At 39.3% G+C, this 23,882-nt stretch overlaps 1 protein-coding gene across 1 annotated transcript in view; it reads right to left on the bottom strand.

Annotated features, from left to right (window-relative positions):
- SCP2 (sterol carrier protein 2) overlaps positions 1-23,882 on the bottom strand; it is a 141,542-nt gene that overhangs the window by 117,496 nt on the left and 164 nt on the right. The window contains exons 2-5 of the mRNA XM_036892782.2: positions 15,013-15,070; positions 14,340-14,411; positions 3,039-3,170; positions 1,774-1,838 (exon numbers count right to left, since the gene is read on the bottom strand). Coding sequence (XP_036748677.2) covers positions 1,774-1,838; positions 3,039-3,170; positions 14,340-14,411; positions 15,013-15,070 — 327 coding nt within the window. The remainder of the gene's footprint in view (positions 1-1,773; positions 1,839-3,038; positions 3,171-14,339; positions 14,412-15,012; positions 15,071-23,882) is intronic.

Below are 23,882 nucleotides of genomic sequence, written 5' to 3'. Positions count from 1 at the left end.
AAATACTCTTGAAACAAACGAAAATGGAAATACAACATACCAAGACTTACAGGATGCAGCAAAAGCAGCTCTAAGAGGGACGTTCATAGCAATAAACAGTACACTACATTAAGAAATAAGATCTCAAAAAAAATTAACTCTACTAAGCCCAAAATTAATAGAAGGAAGAAAATAACAATTATTAGAACAGAAATAAATGAAATAGTGACTGAAAAGACAATAGGAAAACATTAGTGAACTAAAACTTACTTATTGAAAAGATAAAATCCCTGTGCCCTCTTTCTCACTACTCTCATTAATTTCAATAAGCATAATTATGTTTATCACACTATCCTCCAATTATCTTAACTTCCTACCAACTTTCCACCTTTTTTTCTCTCTAGTATATTCTAAATAATTACTTCTAATCAAGTTTCATTAACTCTCTTCTTAGTCATGTATAATTTGCTATCAAATTTACCTTTTAAATTTAATTTTCATTTTTCTTTTCTATGAATTCTATTTTTTTTTATGCCTGTAATATACCTTTTTGTAGTTTCCTATACCATTAAGATATTTCCAAGCTTGTCTTTTACTTCTTTAAAACATGGTAACCATGCCAAAATGTGTGTTCAAGAAATCCAGTTTCTGAGGTCTTCAAAGATTACTTTTTACTGTGCCTTCTTTCTCCTGGTTCTCTATTATGGTACCATGTTTCTTTAATGCTTGGTTATCTTTGACTGCATGTCTTTGAAAGTGTACTTGAAGAGTTCTCAAAGCCTCCAAAAGAGGATGCTTTCTTCCAAAAGAAAATTTGCATTTGCTTCTGTTAAGGGCCTAGGTTATTACTATTCTGGAACCAATTCAAATAAATTTAAAGTTTGAGGTTTCTTTGACCACCCGGGTTGAGAATTCTGGCAGCAATTCCACGTGAGAGATAGCCTGTGGTTTACTAATTCACAATGAAAGGTTTTTCTGGTTTTCTTTTTTCCTTCTCTTTCTTCTCCTATGCTCTGATCAAGGCAATTGTCCCTGTAATCTCATGAAAGTAGGAAAAATAAGATGTAGGGGAGGAGGACAATTTCACTTTGGGTTCACCTTTACCCAAAGGGTTTACACTTACAGGTCATAGTTTAATGTGGGGAGTGGGCATGAAACTTCTGATCTTGGAAAGACCTGAACTTTGACTACTTTCCTCTTCATTCCAGGAGGCCATCAAAATTGCTCAAAGCTTCCTGATCAGCAAAGGCCTTCAAGGCAAAAGCAGCTTCAAATGTTGATCTTAATTCTCTGGAATTTACCTGTAATTTCTCTCTCTTGTCAGCTTTTTGATGCCTTTAGGACTTTTTGTTTATATTCTCTTCAAATAATATAACTGTCATCAATAAAAGAATGGTTCAAACAACTTGGCTTGTCATTACCAGAATCAGAAGCCCTATACTTTATTAACACTCTTGAACTGGTTAATAGAATAAATGAATGAATGTATGACTTACAAATTAAATAGGTAAGTCGCCTCACATCCAATTATCTGACCTCTCTGAACATCAGTTTCATCATTCATTAAGTAAAAAGATTGAACTAAATTATCTCTATGATTCTTTACTGTTTTAAAATATTAAGATCTATCCATACATATACAGTGTCACCTTTCAAATTTGAATTATATCAGCTCATTTAATAACTGTGTCAAATTATGTTTCATGTTACTTATTAACAGGCTCTATTTGTGGTAGTCAGATGAGCAAAGTTTTCTCATATAACAACTCCAAAATAACAGTAAATGAGACTCACTTGTATTCCAAGAGGTCCCTTCTCCATCTTCTCAAACCCTAGAGCCAAGATACAATCTGCCACACCTTGGAAGAAAATGTAATTGTTTTGAAAAATTAAATTTCCAGACACACAAAAAGTACCATTAAATACTTCAAGTAAGTGTCAACTTATATAAAATGGAAAAAGATGTTATAATCCTTAAAAATATTTAATAAGTGAAAACTTACAGAGAAAATTCTTATATGCTTCTAGATAAGTGGAAAAATCAAGGAAGAGTTTAATCTTCATTAGATTTTCAGTATTAATAAAACTTTTGATTAATGTGGAAATATGTTTCAGTAAAGAACAAATATAAATAGTTATTTTGAATTTTAAAACTTTAAAGAAGGATCCTGATCAAAATCTCTACAGAAATAAACAAGTGGGACTATATCAAACTAAAAAGCTTCTGTACAACAAAGGAAGCCCTCAATAAAACAAAAATACAACCTACTATATGGGAGAATATATTTGAAAAAAATAAATCTGACAAGGGGCTAATATCCAAAATATATGAAGAACTCATACAACTTAATACCAAAAACAAATAATAATCCAATTAAAAAATGGGCAGAAGGCCTAAATATTTTTCTAAAGGAAACATACAGGTGGCCAAAAGACACATGAAAAGATGCTCAAATCATATGGTCACCAAAAAACTTATACACAAATGTTTATAGCAGTATTATTCATAGTAGCCAAAAACCAGAAACAACCCAAATGTCTAATCAACTGATAAGCGCATGAAGAAAGGTAATATATCTCTACACTGGAATATTATCTGGCCACTAAAAAAGAACAAAGTCCTAACAATATGTTATATAATGGACAAACTGTGAAAACATTATACTAAATGAAAGAAGCTACAAAAGGCTATATATTATATGATTATATTTATTTAATGTTCAGAATAGTAAATTAGTGGTTACCAGGGGCTGAGAAGGGGGGAAAATGGAGAGTGGCTGCCAAGGGTTACAAGGTTCTTTTGGGGGGAGATAAAAATGTTCTAAAATTAGATAATGAAGACAGTTGCATAAGGCTGTAAATATACTAAAAAACACTGAATTGTTAATCTCAAGGGGTGAATTTTATGGTATATAAATCACATCTCAATGAAGTTATTATTTTTTTTAAAGATAATACATTATGAAGCAATTCCACTGATAATCATGTGGCAAAATGATGAAAGGGGAGCAGTAACCCCACATCTACTTAAGTACACTAGACAGACAAGCACTCCTCACCTCCCTGAATCAGCTGCTGGGCCATAAACAATGCAGTAGAACCAGTAGAACAGTTATTGTTGACATTGATTATAGGAATTCCAGTCAGTCCCAAACTATGATAGATAGCCCTCTGCCCACAGGTAGAGTCACCTGTATAGAAAAAGAAACAAAATTTTAATATCTGCAACATGGGAATTATAGTGCCGTAATGCAACATACTACTACATTATGGCTTTTTCAGAATTATGCCTTTGCCTAGCATATACATGGACACAACAATAAATAAACTATTGCTATCTCACTGAAAAACAGTTTTAGCATTAAGCATCCTCCAGTGTGCAAATACAAAAAATTCTCAAAACACAGAATATATGTGTACTTTCTTTGCATACTGCAGAGGTGGGAAAGCAGAGAAATGACCAAGTAATAGCAAACAATTCAATCCGGCCAGGGCTACATGATAAAGGAAGCAATATTTCATTTATACTGTCAGATAAAAATCTTAAAACCGATACCAACTGATTAAAAGGACGTAATTTTCTCTTCATAGAAATGTTATGCAAACTTCAAAAAGTTTAAAAGATCCTGCATGCCATGGCATTCCAGAAAAATAGTGATCCAAGTTGAATACACATTTGACTTCCTTTCCCAAGTAAAACGGCCACCGAGGCAGACAAGCTAGAGAATATCATAGGAACATCTGAAGGTATAGACTCTCCAGGAGTCTTCAGGGAAAACAGAAAGGTTCAGGAACTTCTTTTCAATAAATACATTGTGCATCTATTCGACCTAGTAAATTTCCTTTTGAGAATTCTCTTGATATCTTGAAATCTCAATTAAATAATCATCAATAGGCATAAAGATTCATCTATGGTAAAGTTTACTACAGCCTCTTATGGTAACTAGAAATCAGAAATAATTTTAAATGTCCAAGAACAGGAGTATCATTACTACAACTAAACGAAGTAGTAAATCCCCAAGACTAGAATATCATGCAATCATTAAAAATGCTGGGAAAAAAATGGGAACATTCTAAATGTCCAATTAAGAAAAGGTGGATTAAATAAATTATTATAAATGTACTCAATGGAACACTGTGCTATCATTAAAAAAAAAGACCAAAGAAGCTCTTTATGATACAATTTGGAACAGTCACCAAGAACTAAGTTAAAATATATATATATATATACAACATAATGTGTATATTATGCTACCATGTGTGTAGTGTGTAACAAAAGAAAGAGGCAATAGGAATTTACACACTCCCAAATACTTGTCTGTATACTCATAAGTTACCTCTGGAAAGATAACACTAGAACTTAGTGAAATCAATTGTCTAAGGGAAGGGAGCCATTGAGACAGGAAAACAGGAATAAGAGTGAGACATTCCACTATATAACCATCTACCTTTTGTATCTTTGTAAATATTTAATCTATTCCAAAAAAAATATTTAATTGGAAAATGTTAATGATGGTATAAAAGAAGATTTAATGACATGAAAAATAATGAACATAGTAAAATGAGAAAGCAGGTTAGCAAGAAGTATTATGCTTGGACTGTATTTTCTTTAAGAGAAAATTGTGCATGCATGCATGGTGAAATAAAATGAAATTTTTGTTCCTCATGGTAGTCTCACAAGCAAGGCTAACTATGCAGTGTGGGTAAAACTGTAATATTTCCAGAATCTCTTGCCTGGCCTTGGTGTATCTCCACATTATTCGACATTTCCAAAGGGTGGAGAGAAGTACACATCTCCATAACAATAGGTGATTACAAGATGGATGGAGGGCAAGCTCCACCTGGGCCAGAGAGGTTTGGTGGGGCCTTCACAGCCTGGTCAGGAGACATAGACAAGCAGGAGCAGATGACTGCTTGTACGCAATAAATGCGTTTCTCCCACTTTATTTTTCCCTTTGACAGATTTCGGCTTTAAAGATTTATTTGCCCCAGGCTGCAGGTTGTAGAGGCCCCAAGTCAGTGTGGACAACTCATGCTGTGCTGTGAAGGTGCCATACAGCCATTCTTGCCTTTGTCTACAAGACTGCCAAACCCTCTCATCCATGACCAAGAAGAGAAACAGCCTGGAATGCTCAAAGAAGATGAGTTGAAGAGTTTTGCTTTCACATCCTTGGTAGAATTATTTAGGAAAATGAGTAACAATCCTAATCCATGCCTCCTCTCACACAAAGCATCAGAATGTGCACAGTATGTTCTTTTAAGACACTAACCAACTGTATCATTGCCACACTGCTTAATGTACTGATAAATGTAACCTCTTTCCTACAGGTATCCCCTGTAATAAGAAGGTATACAAGCTGTTCTTGGACAAAGGGCTTAGGAACAATTTACTCAAATTCTCCCAGGTCATAGTCCTCAGTAAGACTCTAAATAAACTCCATCTCTCCTAATAAAATAGCCATGTTGAATATTCATACCCATTCGAAGTCACTGAATGACATGAATATGAATACACCAAAAAATTAATAGTAAAAATCTTTGGATAATGGGATTACAACTGGCTTATTTTTTCTTGTGCTTTTCTGTGTTTCCTTTTTTTTGCAAACAATTAGTATATATTATTTTCTTAATCAGATAAAAGTTTAATGGAAAAATTGATTAGATTAAAAAAATCCATATATAAATTTTAAGACAACAAAGAACAAAAATTTATCTTCTGAACAATAATTATCTTTACATGGTAGAACTATAAGTAATTTTTTTAAAGATAAAAAATGTTTTTTAATCTATCTCGTTTTGGCAATACAATAATGGCAAAAATAAATGCATTAAGCAGAAGAGAAATCAAGGAATTATAACAGGAAAACAAATCTCTGGGTTTAAAGTTTAACACTAACATTAACTTGAAAATGAACCCCCAAAACGTGGTAACCACTAAGAGGTGGCAGTTTTTTTGTTCTTCTTTTCTGAGTCTCAGGGGTCAGAGATAACCCAGAAAGCTGATTTTGCAGAACCCAAGACGTCCTGCCCCCAGGGTCCTGAGAAGGAACTGGTAAGAAAAACAAAAAGCAATTGAATCATCACGAGAGTGTCTGCTTGGGTCCTTGCAAGTTGCTACTTTGTGTGTCTGGTCACAGCCTCCCTCCCAAGGTTTCCCCTTTAAAAGCCCTAACCGCTTGTGCATTGGGGGGGACAGTGGTTCTTTAAGGCACAGTAAACTATTCCTTTCCTTTTCTCAAAACCTTGTGATTGTGTTTTGTGATTTGACTTATATGACAAGGACTGGTTTTCAGTAACAAATTTTGGCAAGCAAGCCAGAAGGGTCTCTGCACCCTGGCGGTGTGGGTCCCCCTCCTGCCGACTTCCAACAGACAACACAGAGGGCCACGGTGGCACACCAGGGCCCCTGTTCACGATGTCAGTGGGGAGTAGGAGCCGCTTGGGAGACTGTGTGAGCCCCCAGCCAGCAGCCACCTCCGAGGTAGGGACAGTCTCAGCAGCTGCCAGAACACTGTTTGCTCTGGGAGGAGTTCCCCTCCCTTAGGAGGAGCTGACTATCTGTGCTTGAAATCGTTAAGGCAAGTGTAGAGAACATGAGAGTTCCTGGTCCGCTTGCTCACTGCCCAAGCATGGGCAACACGTTATTATTGGCTATATCTAAAGAGCTCCACAAGAGCAGAGGCTGGAGGGGTGGCAGCACCGAGGACAGAGGCTGCAGGGGCAGAGAGGCCCAGAGGCAGAGACCTGCTTCCAGCATGCAGACTCGCTCTGAGGTGGATAGGAGTCTAGTGCTACCAACCTGCCACCATGAGAATAAAGCCGGGTATAAACCCTTTCGCCCCACGAACGTTCCATTGTTCTTTCTTGGTCTCACTGTATCCATAGTGAACTCACCTGGAACCCTCAGTCAGGACATAGGAAACAGCCTTTGGAGCAGCTGCTGCCTCTTGGCCAGTGCGGGAAGTCTCCCAGGGTGTGTATGCCGAGACCCCTGATTCTGCACTTTTGGGGAGGTGTCCTCCCTTTGGCTCTGTGAAGGGCGTTTGTGGCGCCAGCTGGCATGGAAATCAGGGTTAAGTGAGACAAGAGATTTCTGAACCTTTTGATTCCCTTTTGTATTGAGAGAAAATAGTTCCCATTTGATTTGTTGGCCTTAGGTTTTTAATTTAAATGTGGTGGTGGATTCCTCTGGGACTTGTTTTCTTTTTGTTACTTGCCTGCTTGTGCTCCTGTGAACCATCTGCCCCTTCTGGGAAATCTTTGATCCGTCCGTGTTGGGTGTAGCTCTTTGTGTCACTTGTTAAATGCTTGTCTTGAGAAAGCAAGGCACCGTGTATTTAACCATCTGAGAGTCCTCTGGGATGTATTCTAGCTGAATGGTCAATTTATAGCTATAAGGGGTTGACTAAAAAGAAAATGATCTTGTTTAACACTGGTTGGCCAATGTACGTGCTCAAATGTGAAGAAAGGCCCTTAAATAGGAACTTTAACTACTTTGAAATTGGAATTATTTTGTCAAAGATCTGGTAAGTGGGATGAAATTCCTGATGTTGAAGCTTTCATGAAGCTCCACAGTACAGATTCTGCAAAAGCAGGCTCTAAATTGATGGTGCAAGGGAAACAGAAGGTACAGGCATGTGAAGATTCTAAAACTCTTGAGGAAAAGGTTGATGACGAAGTTACTAGTATAAATCTCATGAACCTCTTTAATCCTAATCTGTTTGGGCCCCAGTCACCAGCTCCAATTTATCCTCTGCTGCTCATATATCGGCCTTTGCCTGCAGAGGGGACCCCATTGGGGAGGAAGCAGCTCCTGAGGACCTGCACCCACCAGGCTTTGACTCGGGTACAAGAAATGGTGTCTCTACTTTAAAGATCTGGCAGGGTACCCCATTTAGCCAGCAAGCCCCCACTTCTGGGGAAATTTCCTTTGCATTAAAACCTGATAGGGGAAATAAATCAGCAGGGACAACCAGCAGGGTATTATTGGACTTAAAGTTCGTTTTCTAGGTCAGATTTTCTGAATTGGAAGAACTCCAATCTAACCTGTAGAGGGGATCTCCAGAAGATAGGTGAACTTTTTACGACAATTTTTGCTACTCACCACCCTACCTGGGTGGGTGTGCAGGCATTACTTAATACATTGTTAACTGCAGATGAGGCTTCTTATAATATGTAAGACAAAAGAGGAAGCTCAGTGCCTGCATGATTAGGACCCAAACCAGACTCCAAATCCTGCGGGAGCAAAGCCCATTATAGAGCCTAATGGGGACCCCAGTGCACTGGCTGGGAGAGCTCTCCTAAATTGTTACAGGAGATGCATTTTGGCTGGCCTTTGCAAGGGGGGTCCCAAAGTACAATAAATTCAACAAAAGCCAGATGAAGATCCCTAAGAATTTTTAGGACAAGTCTATAAAAGTTATAAGAAATATACTGATGCAGATCCTAAAGCCCCTGAAAACTTATCGATGGTCAATATGACTTTTATCAGACAAAGTGTACCAGATATTTGTAAGAAATTACAGCAAGTAGACAGGGCAATTGGAATGAATCCTCCTCAGTGAGCTGATGTTGCTTTCAGGGTTTCTAACGCTAGAGAGGAAAAGAAATTGAACCCAATGCACATCCAGTTGGCTTTACAACCTCTGGGTTTTTGAAAGCCCCAAAGGGTGGAGACAGAAAGGGACATCCTCCAGTTAAAGAAAAAAAAATCAGTGTGCTTATTGCTTGGAGGAAGGCCACTGGAAGAAGAACTGCCCAAAGTTACAAGGGACCAGGGAGAGAAAACCTCCTCCAAATAGACAAATGGCAACCAGAACCCCAGACTCAGATGACAAGTGAAGGGGCCGGGGAACATTCGACCTGGACAGCTCCCTTCCAATTTCTCCACAGGAACTCAGGGAACAACAGACAGAGGGGACACAATTGATTTAATAGATACAAGAGCTACCTATTCAGTTTTAAATGCAAAATTAGCTTCGTTCAGCAAAGACTCAGCAACTGTAGCAGAAGTGACTGGACAACCTCAGATGAGACCATTACTACAACCTTTGGAGTGCCAACTAGGAGAACAAAAGTCAAGGCACAACTTCTTACATAAGGCTTATTATCCTATACCTCTCCTAGGATAAGACTTGCTTTGTAAGTTAAAAGCCCAAATAATGTCCTTGCCCGAAGAACAAACAGCTCCATCACCAGGTCCCTCCTGAACAAGGTGTGCACCTGCAGTGTTTGCTCACTACAGGACGGCAGAAAAATGAAGATGCCTTTCCTCTGGAGCTCTATGGGAGAGTGAGTCTGCCCAGATGGGATCCCTGGGTGAGCTTTAAACACTGTGCCTATAGAGATACCTTTAAAAGAAGAGGGTCGACATTCCCAGAAGCAGTATCCTCTAAAGAAGGAGATTTTACAGGGAATTCAACCTATTTTGGCAAAATTTTTGGACATGGTTTGATTCGATGCAGCCATGCTGGTCTCCCAACATTCAGCCACACTGGTCTCTCCAATTCTTCCTGTGAAAAGCCTCACAACAATGAATACAGGTTTGTACAAGACTTGAGGACCATTAATGATATTATTAATGATATATCATATATCACTATGTAATTACAATAATAAATGATGTACAAGACATACATCCCACTGGACCAACCCATAAACCCTCCTGACAGCAGTCCGGGAGATTACAGGTGGTTCCCAGTGTTGGACTTAAAGGATGCATTCTTCAGTATTCCCTTGAAGGAGGAGTCCCAACTACTATTTGCCTTTGAACAGCAAGATCCTGAGACTAAAGTTACTCCTCAGTACTGGGGACTGGACTGCCACAGGGATTTAAGAACTCTCCCACTTCATTCAGTGAAATCTTGGCAAAAGACTTGAGGATCTTAAATTAGATCAGGGCATTCTGTTACAATATGTGGATGATCTGCTTATAGCAAGCCCAATTTTGAACATTGTTTGGCTAGTACTATTTTAGTTTTAAATCATTTGGCTACATGTGGCTATCAGGTGTCACCACACAAGGGTCAAATTTGTAAATAGCAAGTGACTTACTTGAGTTTCCAATTGAGTAAAGGGACCCAGAGCCTTATGACAGACAGGAAACAAGTCAAATTAACTCTTAAAGTCCAGGGGAACAGATGGCAGCTGAGAGAATTACTTGGAATGGCCCATTTTTGTCGTATCTGGATCCCTAATTTTGGACTTACTGCAAAATCTCTATATGAAGCTTTAAAAGGCTCAGATGTGGAACCTCTGATTTGGACAAAATAATGTCAAAATGCATTCAAAACCCTTAAACAAAAACTGAGGACCCCTTCTTTAGACCTACCTGACCTTAAAAAGGAATTTAAACTCTATGTGCATGAAAAACAAGGAATGGGACTCAGAGTGCTGATACGAATGGTGGGTCATGTGCCACAACTGGAACATACTGTGAGGGGCTGGCCTCCCTGTCCATGAGCAGTCGCTGCTCCCTGTGACTTACTGCAGGAAGCAGGAAAGTTCACTTTGGGTCAGCCTATTTGCAGTCCATGCTCCACATCAGGTCCTAGCTTTGGTAGAACAAAAAGGAGGCTACTAGCTGACAGCAGGGCAGCTAGTGAAGTATCAGGCCATCCTTCCTGACAACCCCAGTGTGAAATTAAAGACTGTCTACCCTAAACCCTGCCACTCTAACCATTACAGCATAATTGTTTGGAAATTTTAGAGACTGTCTTTTCCAGCCAAATAGATCTCATTGACCAGCGCTGACCCAAGCCAGATTGGGAATGGTTTACCAATGGAAGCAGCTTCGTGGAAAATGGACACTGAAAGGCTGGGTACATGGTGGTCACAGCAGAGCAGGTAACAGAGGCAGCGGTACTGCCACATGGAACCTCAGCTCAAAAGGCAGAATTGATCACCCTGACTTGAACCTTCCAATTGTCCAGTGGAATGAAGGTAAATATTTATATAGACTCTGTGTGTTCATGATCGTGCATGCCCATGAGTAGTTTGGAAAGAAAGAGGGTTGCTAACAGCAGGAAATAAAGACATAAAATATGCAACTGAAACACAAGCTTTGTTGCAGGCAGTGGCCGAACCTGAACAGGTGGCCATTATGCACTGTCCAGGGCACCAAAAATTGGAGAGCTATATGGCTGGAGGAAACCAGACACTGATAAAGCTGCAAAGAAAGCAGCCTTTTTAGGGGCCCTGCTACCTCATTTAGATTTGGATAGAGTCAAACCCCATTATACAGAAGATGAAAAGAGGACTAAAAAGTGGGGTTTTGATCCATAGGATGAAAGTACGAATTGGAAGTTGAACTCCCATGGACTAATACTGCTGCCAGAAACCCTGGTCACACCCTAATGAGACAATTTCAGGACGGTGCTCATTGTGGACAAGATGCCCTGATAGAATTTGGAAGATTGGCAAGTTGATTTCACCCAAATGCCTAGAACAATAGGGAACTTCAGATATTGGCTAGCTTTGGTTGATACCTTTTCAGGCAGGGTAGAAATTTCCTGCAAGAACAGAAAAAGCCACTGAGGTGGTACAAGACCTCCTCAAGGAAATATGGATTCCTGTCATCCTTACAAAGTGACAAAAGACTGTCCTTTGTCTCAGAAGTAAGTCAACAAGTAAGTAAAGCTTTACAAATAGAATGGAAACTGCCTGCCTCATGGAAGTCACAATCAATGGGAAAAAAGGATAAGATGAAACATACTCAGAAGAAAACTATTGCTAAACTGTGCCAGGGAACTAGTCTGAAATGGGATAAGGTATTACTGCTTGCCCTGCTCAGGATCAGCGTGGCTCCTAGAGGCAGGCTTAAACTTATTTTATATGAAATAATATATGGGAGACCCTTCCTGGCATCATGAGGTAAGTTTTCTACTTTACCAATATTGGAAGAAAATAGGATAAGGCAGGACATTCAGCAAATAGGTCAAACATTAACTACAGTTCATAAGTTCGCTTCCTCCAGGTTGCCTCTTCCCCTTGATGTCTCTTTACATCCCTTCTGACCTGGAGATCGTGTCCTACTAAAAATGTGGAAAGAACAAGGACCTGAACAGCAATGGAGGGAAAATGGGAGGAACCCTATGATGTGCTCCTGACTACCCACACCTCTCTAAAGTTGGCAGGAGTAAAGCCATGGATACATTATACCAGAGGAAAAAACACCCTGAAGAAATGGTGGAACAGACAGATCAGTGGACCAGCCATCCTTTAAAAGACCTAAAATATCTCTTTAAAAGAATAAGTCTTAAAAAGTATTGTTTATTTGCTAATTATGTCTATTGCTCTCTCCTTTCTTCAGGGTAGAAGGACAGTATTTTAGTCTGTACCACCCAGACTCTGGCTTCAACTACCACCTGACTGACTGTTGGATATGCCTCCTGAGAGCCCATTTGGTGGCACAGCACAGCACTCCTTTAGAACATCTGGTCATGAATTCCTCTGCAGTTCCTGAAGGAGGCTCATATTCCATTCCACACGTTTTGCTCATACCCTTATGTACTGAGTGAGAATAGCTCATTTCCCCATGGAACACATGAATAATTTATCTTGTTTCACTACACCTTTAACTTATAGAACTTAACCCCAATCTATTTTAAGGGAAAAAGGACAGGTATTTTTGCTCCTATAGCTTTCCACATGTACCTGCCTGAACCTAAAGAGGCCTTATCTATGTGTGCTCAAAACAGTGTCTCATTTCTGGTTCCCAAATCATATCATATTCATGACCTGTTACTCTCACACTCAACCTGGATGGAACAGGTGGCCTTGACAACAGGATAGATGGTATCAGATCCCAATAAGAATAATTCAGTTTATTTTTGTGCCCCTGCAGGGCATGTTTTTGTATGTAGACAGGCAGAGTCACTTGGGCCTCTGATTGTATCAGATGCACTTCTACTTGTATGCAATGCCTTCTAGCAACATTATTTACCCCTTTCTCCATTCATCCTTCTAATGAAACTAAATCTTGGGCTAGTTGTCCCAAGCTTTTTATCAGAATAGCTCGAGACCTTCCTGGAGGAATTCCCAATGGGGATGCATGTTTCTCTGGCAATTCCCTCCTACCCTGGTGGGCTGTGGCTGCACATCAACATGAACTGAGGAATCTTTCTCACACCTCAATAATCTTGACTAATGACACTGCTATATCACTTGCAAACTCACAGAAATCACTTGATTCTTTAGCCAAAGTAGTATTCAATTATAGAATGGCACTAGATTATATATTGCCTGAACAAAGAGGAGTCTGTGCTCTAGCAAATCATCTTGTTGCACATATATTAACTCTTCTTCTCAGGTTGAAACTAGTATTGAAAGGATTTGCCAACAAGCTACTTGGCTACAGTATTCTTTAGGTCACCACACTCCATTTTTAGGAGGATTGGGGACAGGAACAGAAGATTGGTTTTCTGGTTTGTTTTCCTGGATCCCCAGCAGCTTTAAGTCCATACTTATAGGGATATTTAAATTCATTCTGTCATGTCTTCTGATAATCTTACTGCCAATTTTGGATTCAAAATCATAAATGTGGTATCTTCCTAAATTATGTAAATCCAGCACTCGCACCTTGGGACAACAGCATCATCTTTGGTAACAACAGGTGCATACCTTCCATATTAAAAATCCTGATCGTCTCCCAAATTCAGCAGGAAGTAGCCAAACAAACTTCACTGTTCACACTCCCATTGAAATGGAAGGTGAAAATTGTCAATGGGGATTGTAACAGAGGAAAACTGAATTAAATCTCTGGGTTTAAAATTCAATACTAACATTAACTTGAAAACGAATTCAGGTAGCCCCAAAAAGTGTAACCACTAACAGGTGGCAATTTCTTTCTGTTCTCCCTACTTTCTGAGTCTCAGGGTCAGAGAGAACCCTGAAAGCTGATTCTACAGAACCCAGGACATCCTGTCACAGGGTCCTGAGGAGGAACTGCTAAGAAAAACAAAAGCAATTGAATCGGCACAAGAATGTCTGCTTGGGTCCTTGCAAGTTGTTACTTTATGTGTCTGTGGTCATGAGCACCACAGCCTCTCTCCCATGGTTTCCCCTTTAGAAGCCCTAACTGCTTGTGCTTTGGGGGTGTAGCGGTTCTTTAAGGTGCCAGGCTGCCACTCCCTCATCTGCTGGCAAATTAGTAAACTATTACTTTCGTTTCCTCAAAACCCTGTCACTGTGTTTTGTGATTTGACTTTGGTGTCAAGGACCAGTTTTTGGTAACAGAATGATGGCAATAAGCCTCAATTCTGAGTTCTGAGGTTTAAAATTTACAAATTCCTCTGCATTGTTTATGCAGTTGCTGCTATATTTAAATGAATAATTTTTAGAAAATACAGTTTACCACATACCATAAACATAGCCAACACAAGCCTGTTGCACCGCTGAGTAAGGGATCTGAGCATCAGCTAAAGCCTTCTGGCCTATAAAAACAAAAGGGCTTTATCAAACAGTGCTTTAAGTATTTGCTTTAGGTGAATAAAAATTGGTTAACACTTTTCCCACAGTATATCTACCTCTATACAATCTATGTTCAATTCAAATGACAAATCCTTCATCAAATCATCTCAGATCTCTCCTTTCAGAAGTAATCATTTCTTCCTCTAAGCTACTCCATTGCTTTTTCACACCTCTTTTTTGATACTTAACATTTTTTATCCTAATTATTAATACATGAAATCCCAAGACTCTTAAACCTCCTTCATGGCAATGTCCTTGTCTCAATTCATCTCTGTGGCTCTACTGCGCATCTAGAGGGCAAAACTGGATAGAATGTCATTATGGGGGTAGGGGCTGCCACAGAGCCCTTTACTGTCCCAACAAACAGTCAGATAGCACATAAAATCACAGACCACTCTCTGTTCTGGCTATTTAGCTAATGCCCAAATTACTTTCCCTTTCTCCTTTCAATTTTCTGTATAGGTTCTTCTCCCTTGACCTCCCTTTTCTGGTTGCAAGGCTACTCTACAATCAATGACCCTACACTAACTATAACATTCAAAGATTTAAATGTTCTATATTTACCTGCTTCTTTTGCCAAGTCAGGGTAGTCTCCTGAATTCTCACCTCCAGGCTTCACGAACTAAAAATATAAAAGGAGATAATAAATAGCAGTATAGTTAGACCTCACAACAGAGCATCACAGAAATTCATTTATTTACTCACTTAAACAAAAACATACTGAGAACCTATCATATTCCTAGACTTTGATAATAAGTAACATACAGTTCTTGCCCTCAGGAAGCTTCCAGTCAAATGGAAAACAAACGATTATACTATGGTATCATAAGAACAGAGTAACTTGGGAGCTATAACAACCCAGCCTCAGCAAGAAGATTAGAAAGGCTTCCCAGAGGAACTGACATTTAAATTATAAGTCTTTAATGATGAGTAAGAATTAGCCAAATGAAAAGAAAGAAAATTCTACAGCAAAGGCCTAGAAATGAGAACATATGACTCAATCAAGATACTGCAAACACTTTTATATTGCAGAGGCTGAAGCACATGATTCGGAAGTAGCAGCAACAGGGACAGAAAAGTAATTTAGGACTAAATGCTGGTAACTACCAATACTTATTGGACACTTACCGTGTTATGTATTGTGCTAAGCACTTCACAGGTATTAACTCATTTAATCCTCACAACAACCTTAAGAGGTAGGTACTATTATTATCAACTTTTTATGTAAGAAATCTAGGGCACAGAGAAATTAAGTAACTTGCCCAAGGACACACAACTAATAAGTAGTGGGGCTGAAACTTCACTGTTTGGCTTTAGGGCCAACTCACAGGGAACTATATATGCCCCCTAGGACATCTGGGCTTTATCTTGAAGACAACAAATTTTTTTTTAATGAGACTTGAATAAAACAATGAGATACCACTACACACCAATTAGAATGGCCAAAATCCAAACACTGACATCAAATGCTAGCAACATCAAAGGATATAGAGCAACAAGAACTCTCATTCAGTACTGGTGGGAATGCCAAATGGTACAGCAATTTTGGAAGTCAGTTTGGCAGTTTATTACAAAACGAGTTACCCTCTTATCATATGATCCAGTAATTGGGCTCCTTGATATCTACCCAAGTGAATTGAAAACCTATGTCCACACAAAATATGCAGGGAGATGTTTATAGTAGATTTATTTGTAATTGCCAAAACTTGGAAGCAACCCAGATATCTTTAGTAAGTGAACAGATAAATGAACTGTGGTATATCCAGACAATGGAATATTATCAGTGCTAAAAATAGGAGCTATCAAGCCACAAAAAGACATGGAGTAAATTGAAATGCACATTACTAATTGAAGAAGCCAATCTGAAAAGGCTTCATACAGTATGATTCCAACTATGACATTCTGGAGAAGGGAAAACTATAGAGACAGCATAAAGATCAGTGGTTGTCAGGAGTTGAGGGAGAGAGGGATGAACAGGCAGAGCATAGAGAATTTTTAGGGTAATGAAACTCTTCTGTATGATATTATAATAGATACATGTTCTACATTTGTCCAAACCCACAGAACATACAACACCAAAAGTGAGCCCTAATGTAAACTATGGACTTTTTGAGTGATAATCAAGTGTCAATGTAGGTTCATCAGTGGTGACAAATGTACCACTCTGGTGTACATTACTGATAGCGAGTGAGGCTGTGCATGTGTGGGGGCAGGGGGCACATGGGAACTCTGTACTTTCTGCTCAGTTTTGCTGTGAACCTAAAACTGCTTGAAAAATTTAAAGTCCTACTTAAAAGGAGAAAGACAAACTGGATGAGAATGATCTAGATGCAACGTGGAAAAATGAATGAAGGGAGCAAAGCTGGAGGCCATGAGCATGATGGCATGATTCTAAAATAGTCCAAATAGGAGCTGAGTAAGATAGCAGCAAAAATGATGATAAGAAATAGACAGACTTAAGAAACATAAAGGAAGTAAAATCTACCAGATTTGGTGACTGATTACACATGGTGGAATGGCTTGCTGGTTAGTGGTGGTGCTAAAGAGAAATGGCTTTCAAAATTGTTTGCTGCAAACCACAGTAAGACACATATTACAACACAACCCGCTAGACACATATATACATACACAACTGAAGCAAAATTTTCCTAAAATACTTACCCTTGCTGTATTGTTGATACAGTATTTTCTATTCTATTTCAATTTTTTTGAAGCTACAGGCAAACTCCTAAATTGATTTCACTGACTGTACCTCCCAATGGGTCACAAAACCCAGTTCTAAACACTGTATAGATACTTGACTTAAATGCCACCCTTCATTGCACAATGCCAAAATATATCTGTTGAACTGAATCAAAACAAAACATTCAACATTTGTTCCTGTGACTCATTCTAATTCTTCCTAATTCCTGAATTAGGGAATCCTTCATAATTCCCCAATTTAGTATCTAAAAATTGCCTATTCTCCCCCTATTTACTCTTCACTAGTTACAATCAGAGCATTTGTAGAGAGCACTTACTGTAGCAAGAGAGTACTGTGCTAGGCTCCAACAAGGATTACCCATTAATGATTAAGTTATCATCAGTGTAGTGAAATCACTGCACTTTCCCATTTCTTATAGACATCAAGCCAATTATTAAATGGTTGGTCAAGCAAATAAACACAAACAACATTACTCCTTCAAAATGAAAGGCATGGTTAGGTGGAAATTACCAAATGTCGCCTAACAGTAGATTGGATAAATTGTGGTACATTCACTTCAATGAGAATGAACAATCTGTAACCACACCAAATTATGACTGAATCTCACAAACATAATGTTGAATGAAACACTAGAACTAATCTATAGTGTTAAAGGTCAGAAGTCAGGATAATTGTAGGCCTTTGTAGGTGAGGAGTCAGTGACTGAAGAGGGCACAAGGGAGGTTTTCTGAAGTGCTGATAATGTTGTTTTTCAGTTTTTAGTTTTTAGTTTTTTAATCAAAGAAATACAAAAAAAAAAACATACTTACCTGCTCCCAAAACACACACTTTTAATTATTTCAGATGTTTCTTCTTTTATAAATTGCTATGTTTCTGAATATTCTTATATTATTATTCCTTTACCAATTTAAGAAATTATATCATCATCTCCAGTATAAGCCAATGAGGATTAGGTCTCCTAGGCCATCTCACATATACATACAGGCACTTCCCTCATTCTCCTTATATTGCTGAATAATAACTTTTTATTAAGTCAGTGCTTAGTGTTTATCTTACTAAGTATTTCTTATTACTGGGCCAAGTTGTACTATGACTACATTCCCTTTATTGTATAATTCTGGGGTTTTTTTTCCTGGAGTTATTAACTGCCTCATTTTTAAAGTTTTGACCTTTTTACTTTGACCACACACACAACTATGTATATATGCCTCCTAATGACTAAGGCAACACTTGTAATAATTGACAAAGATTCTTTCCTTCACCCCACACTAGGCAGGCTCCTCTGAGCCTTCTCTCCTAGGCTCAACCTTGGCCTATAAAGATTCAAACATTGACACTGTTTCAACAGCTCAAGGCCACATCCCTAGGATGACCTTAGCCCCATTTAAAGTGCCTAAGAAAATTCAAAGCTGCCAAAAGAATTTGTTTTATTTAGGGCCCTGTCTCAGTTTCTATGGGAGGGTAAGAGCCTGAGCTTGGATAAGTGCCAGTTAGCAAATCCAATTGGATTTCACGTGGACCAAGCTCCCCTTCCCACTTTTTGTAAATGTTCACTTCCCTGACACTACTGAGTCCCCACTCACCACCCTCCCTACTCCTTCATTCTCCTTTAAAACACCTGGTCACCTCTGTACAAATTAGAGTTCAGTTCACACTGGACTTGTCCCTTTAACTGGTATATTATCAATTAAATCTGTCCAAATACTTTACCTAGTATACAACTTCCCTTATCATTGATACCACCACTCAGACAACAAAGTGAACCTTGCCTGCTACTCCAGAAACTTCTCTAAGCACTCTGTCCAACTCTCAATTCCCACTCCACCAAAGTAATTGCTATCCAGACTCAGTAATCACTCCCACGTACTATTTCACAGTTTTATCACCAAGTGTGTATCTGTAGAGACGACAGCTTAGTCTTTCCATTTTTTTTTAAATTTTATGGGCCTTTTAATCTACAGGTTACCCTCCACTATTTTCTTTTCCTTTTGATGTCTCTGTTGAAGAATCTGGAACAGCTGACCTGTACTTTGTCCCAGAGTCTGGGTTTTGCAGATGGCATGCTCATGTAGTTCAACATGTCCTGTAAATTTGCAGCTGGATCCAGAAGCTTGCACACTCACATTCTTTCCCTTGATAAAACTGTAGGTGGTGGCATATTCTCATCACAAAGCAAATAATGTCTGTTTCTGTGTTGCTGGCATCTGTTGGTGCTCAATGACTAGATCCAGCAATTCTCACACTTCTTGGTACCCTTTACACCCTCTTTAAAGATCACTGAAAATGCCAAAGAGCTTTTGATTATGAGGGTTATATTTACCAATATTTACCATCGTAGCTCTTAAAACTGAGGACATTTAAAAATATTTTTATAATTCACTCAAAAAATAAACCCATTACATGTTTTAACATAAGTAATTTTTATGAAAAATAACTACATTTTCTCCAAAAAGAGTGATCAATGGCATTGTTTCTCATTTCTGCAATTTTCTTTAATGTCTGGTTTGATAGGAGACAAATGAATTCTCATGTTTGATCCTTCATTCAAACTTTGACATGATGTTGTTTTAGTTAAAGTCTATGAAGTAAATCTGACCTCACACAGATACGTTGTTAGAAAGAGAGGAGTATTTTAATATGCTTTTTAGATTATTGTGGATGTTCTTTCCTAAACTACACTAAAATTTGACAAGTGGAAATTTCTTGTAGGTTTAGTTGCAATGTGGAATTTAAAATCATACCAAGTTTAGTTGCAATGTGGAATTTAAAATCATACCAATGAACTGTTCACACTCTGTTACATTAAAATTCATTAAAATCTGGCTTTTCTCTGGTGCCATTTCAAATTATTTTCCAAACTTCTATGCCAGAAAGCTGGGATATGCCTGGTTGCCATTGTTCTAGGATTAGGACTGGAAAATACCATCATTTAGTATGCAGAATTTCATTTAATTCCATTTTTCCAATTTGGACCTCACTTTTGCCTATTGGCCCAGATGATTCTAGAACCTCATCTGTCATTTTCTCCAGAGAACAAGTATCCAGTACCCTGACAAGCAAAGGACAGTCACCTGGTGGTAAAAGGGATCTTGGGATCTAATTAGTCCATTGGAGTCTCTTCTTTCCCTCCCCTCACCAGCTCCTTACTTGGCACATGCATGTACGTACAAGTCCTGAGCTCTCTGGGGTTCTGCAGGGAAGTTCTCGGCCAGTATTACCCCTCTTCAGGAAAATAGGTTGGAGGTTCCTATGTTCTGAGTCAGTGACCACTTCTCCATCAGCTTTTAATCATCCAGTGCTTTTCCAACATCTCTTGTGTTATTGTTTCCTTTCCTATTCACTTCACCCTAGTGGCTTCATACCTTTATTTCCTTCCTGCCATTTTAATGATACTTAGAAAGCACCAACAAAGCTAAATCCATATTTTCAATCTGCCACATTTAACCACATGTCCCAATACATCGTATGTAAATTTCTTGTTCATCTGTTTCTCCTCTGTATTATACATTCCTTAAGAACAGGAACCTTGCTTTTTTCATCTTTGTATTCCTAACATATAATACATACTATGTTTATTGAATATATGCTTAAGTGATAAATTAACTATAAACAGTAATTTATGGTAGAGACAGCATGGAAGGATCATGATTTTAAGTAATGGAGTTCCAAAATTCAGGATCTGTATAAAGATAGATAAATGACTTAGCCCCTGTGAGCCTTGAGATGAACAATAAAACTGGAATAATAACTCATTACTTGGTGAAGATGAAATAATGTAATTTTTTCAAGCTGCAGGTTTGTGGAGGGTGATTAAATAAATTTTAAGGGTTGTAGGTGGTGAGTAGCATTTTTTTAAATGAAATAGATCAGGAAGTATCATCATCCCATGTAATAAGGGTAAATATTGCTTTAGCGAACTTGTTTCAGGCGTGTGTTCGTTTGTGTACCAGGTTGTGATGAAGGATATATTTCCTACTGTCGGTCGTGAAATTACCATACCTAAGAGTATTGTAAAAATTAAGTGCTTAATTACATGGTCCTGAGTACAAGGGCAGCAGAATTTCAAAAATGGTGACCAGAGTAATTTAGAGCTAAATCCAAGGTGATAGAAATAAGAAAATAGAGGACTTGTACTTTGCTGTTGACTGAATGTCTCTGTCCTCCCAAAATTCATATACTGAAATCCCCAATGTGGTTGTATTTGGAAGTAGAGCCTTTAAGAGATCATGAGGATGGAGACCTCATGAGTGGGATTAGTGCCGTATAAAAGAGACCCCAGAGAGTTTCCAAGCTCCTTCTGTTACGTGAGGACACAGCAAGAAGACAGCTATTTACGACCAGGAAGCAACACTTCACAAGGCACTGAATCCTCCAGGACCTTGATTTTGGACTTCTCAGCCTCCAGAACTGGGAGAAATAAGTACTTGTTGCTTAAACCTCTAGGTCTATGGTAATGTTGTTACAGCAGCCCAAACAGACTAAGACCAGTTCTTGAAGATGGGTAGAATTTAAATGGATGAAAAGAGGGCATATCAGGACATAAGCAATATAAGCAAATGGACTTGGCCTGCTATCAACCACGTGGCAGTGTGATTTAATCGTGTTATAATCTGTTGACATCCACCAGAGGAATTCTAACATACTTCCTACATCAATAATAAAACCTCAGTAAGAGAGCTTGGAGTTGTCTGGGGAATAATTCAACTATTCAAATTAAGAACCCTAACACAGGAACCCAACCAGTTGAGATCTACCAATAGTTTTAAGTATTATCTAGTAAATGCCTCCCTCTTCATCAAACCTTGCCCCAAGTTTCAAAAGATCATACCCAGAGGGAAGTACCTTGGCCTAAAAAGCACAACAATAAAGCTGCTCCCCATACTCTTATCCCAGGACTATAACACCTCCCACACCTCAACTTCCCAACTTGAATAAAGTGAAATACATCTTCTACTTACCAAAGGTTTAGAAAGCTCTGTGCTTTTCTATATAGCCAATATAATCAGACATTCAACAGCAACAGAGTATCTGAGTTAATATCACACTTAAAAAGGATTTACTGTCCACCTATATTAGAAGTCCCCTCTCCAGTGAAGCAAGAGGATGATCTCCAAGTATCTGCTTTATAATGTATGAGCTGACTTTCCAACTTAAGTGTTTTGATTGTGTACTCGCATCCCATTAGTAAATAATAAAAAATTTAAGACTGTTTTCTCAGAAAGAGAACTTCCTCTAGGAGCTCTCTTTCACAAAGCATATCCATTTAGTATAGTTCAACTAACCTTCACTAGGGTCTTCAGGCCCCGGCACTTACAGGGTGCTAAAGGTACAGCAAGGAATCGGAGATAGCACTCACCTGGGAGGCACTTACATGCTAAGGAAGAACACAGACACGGACGCAGAATTTGCGTAAAACATAAGTACAGGTTTCTCCCACCATTTGAAAGTAGAGCATTCCTACAAAAACTTTCATACTCAAAAATGGTGTAAAGTGAAGGAGTTACCATGAACCATTATGGAAAATTTTTTGAGCATTCCCACACCCAAAACATAATCTTTCTTAGGCTTTTCTCATACCTTAGGACACATCTTGCTAACAGATGCACAAACAAGTATCAGTAAAGCACAGATGCTCACAGACACAGTGTGAGGATATGGTGGTTAATGCTGAGACGTTGCGTGTGGCTCCTGGGCAAGGAGCTTGGCACTGCCGCTCTGACTCCCTGGGTTGCTTCTATAAAGGCTGGCTGCAAAACACTGAACGCTATTTTCCCTTTTCGCCTTTTTTTTTTTAAAGCAAAAATCGTCTTCAGATTTTTTTTTTTTTTTTTTTTTTTGCTGGCGGAAACAGTACTAACGTAAGAGTGAACTAAGATAAGTGAACTTTTGAAAAGCAGGGGATACAAAACAGGTAGTAAGCACAGGGCTCTGTGGGAGAGTCAGGAGGATCAGAGGCTTCTGGGAGATGTCACGACCTTAAGTGATCTATTAAAAGTGCACAGAAGTTAACCAGGTGAAGAGAAATGGTACAAGTTGTGAGGCAACAGAAGCAACGCAACTGCCGCAGGACACAGTGTGGGGTGAAAACCAAACACAGTTTGGCCTCAGTAGCGCACGGGGACGCCGAGGGTGTCAAGACATGAGGCTGTAGGAGCCTCTGGCTTCTCGGGTACCGTACCGCCTGAGGTACACAACGGGCCTCGGAGGACCCAGGAAACCTGCCACTTGTGCCCAGACGCTAAGCATCCCTAATGCTTCTCCTTCCCGAGCACACTTCCTACTGATAAGGGGCTCCTCGGGCAGTATTCCAGCGCGCGCGGCGCGGGTGACATTCACCCCCGGCTCTCCTTTCGGGTGTGAGGCACACTCTGCCTCTCTCGGAGGTCCACAAATCTTGGGATTCCACTCAGAATCAAAGAAGGTGTGGACTCTGGGTTATCTTGCGGTGTACAAATACTCTCACCCAGGAAGAAAAGGGAAGGAGGGAGGGGAAGAAACGGCAGAAGGAACAAGCCGGAGACTTCACGATCCGTCAGTCCCCGACACCACAGTTCACCCAAGTGGCCACTCTGATACGACCAGGGCCAAGAAGTTGGGGACGGGCGGTGGACGTCCCGCACGCTGTTCCGATCGTAAGGACGGAACGACAGACAGCGGTCACCCCGGGGCCCCTCTAGGCCTCTCCCGGACAGCGCAGAGCAGACAGCCCCGCCGCAAGGGGTCCGCAGCT

The sequence above is a fragment of the Manis pentadactyla genome, chromosome 4 (genome assembly GCF_030020395.1).
Source record: "Manis pentadactyla isolate mManPen7 chromosome 4, mManPen7.hap1, whole genome shotgun sequence".
Lineage (NCBI taxonomy): Eukaryota > Metazoa > Chordata > Mammalia > Pholidota > Manidae > Manis > Manis pentadactyla.
The sequence above is the reverse complement of the archived record's forward strand: the minus strand, read 5'-3'. Positions and strand labels throughout refer to the sequence as shown.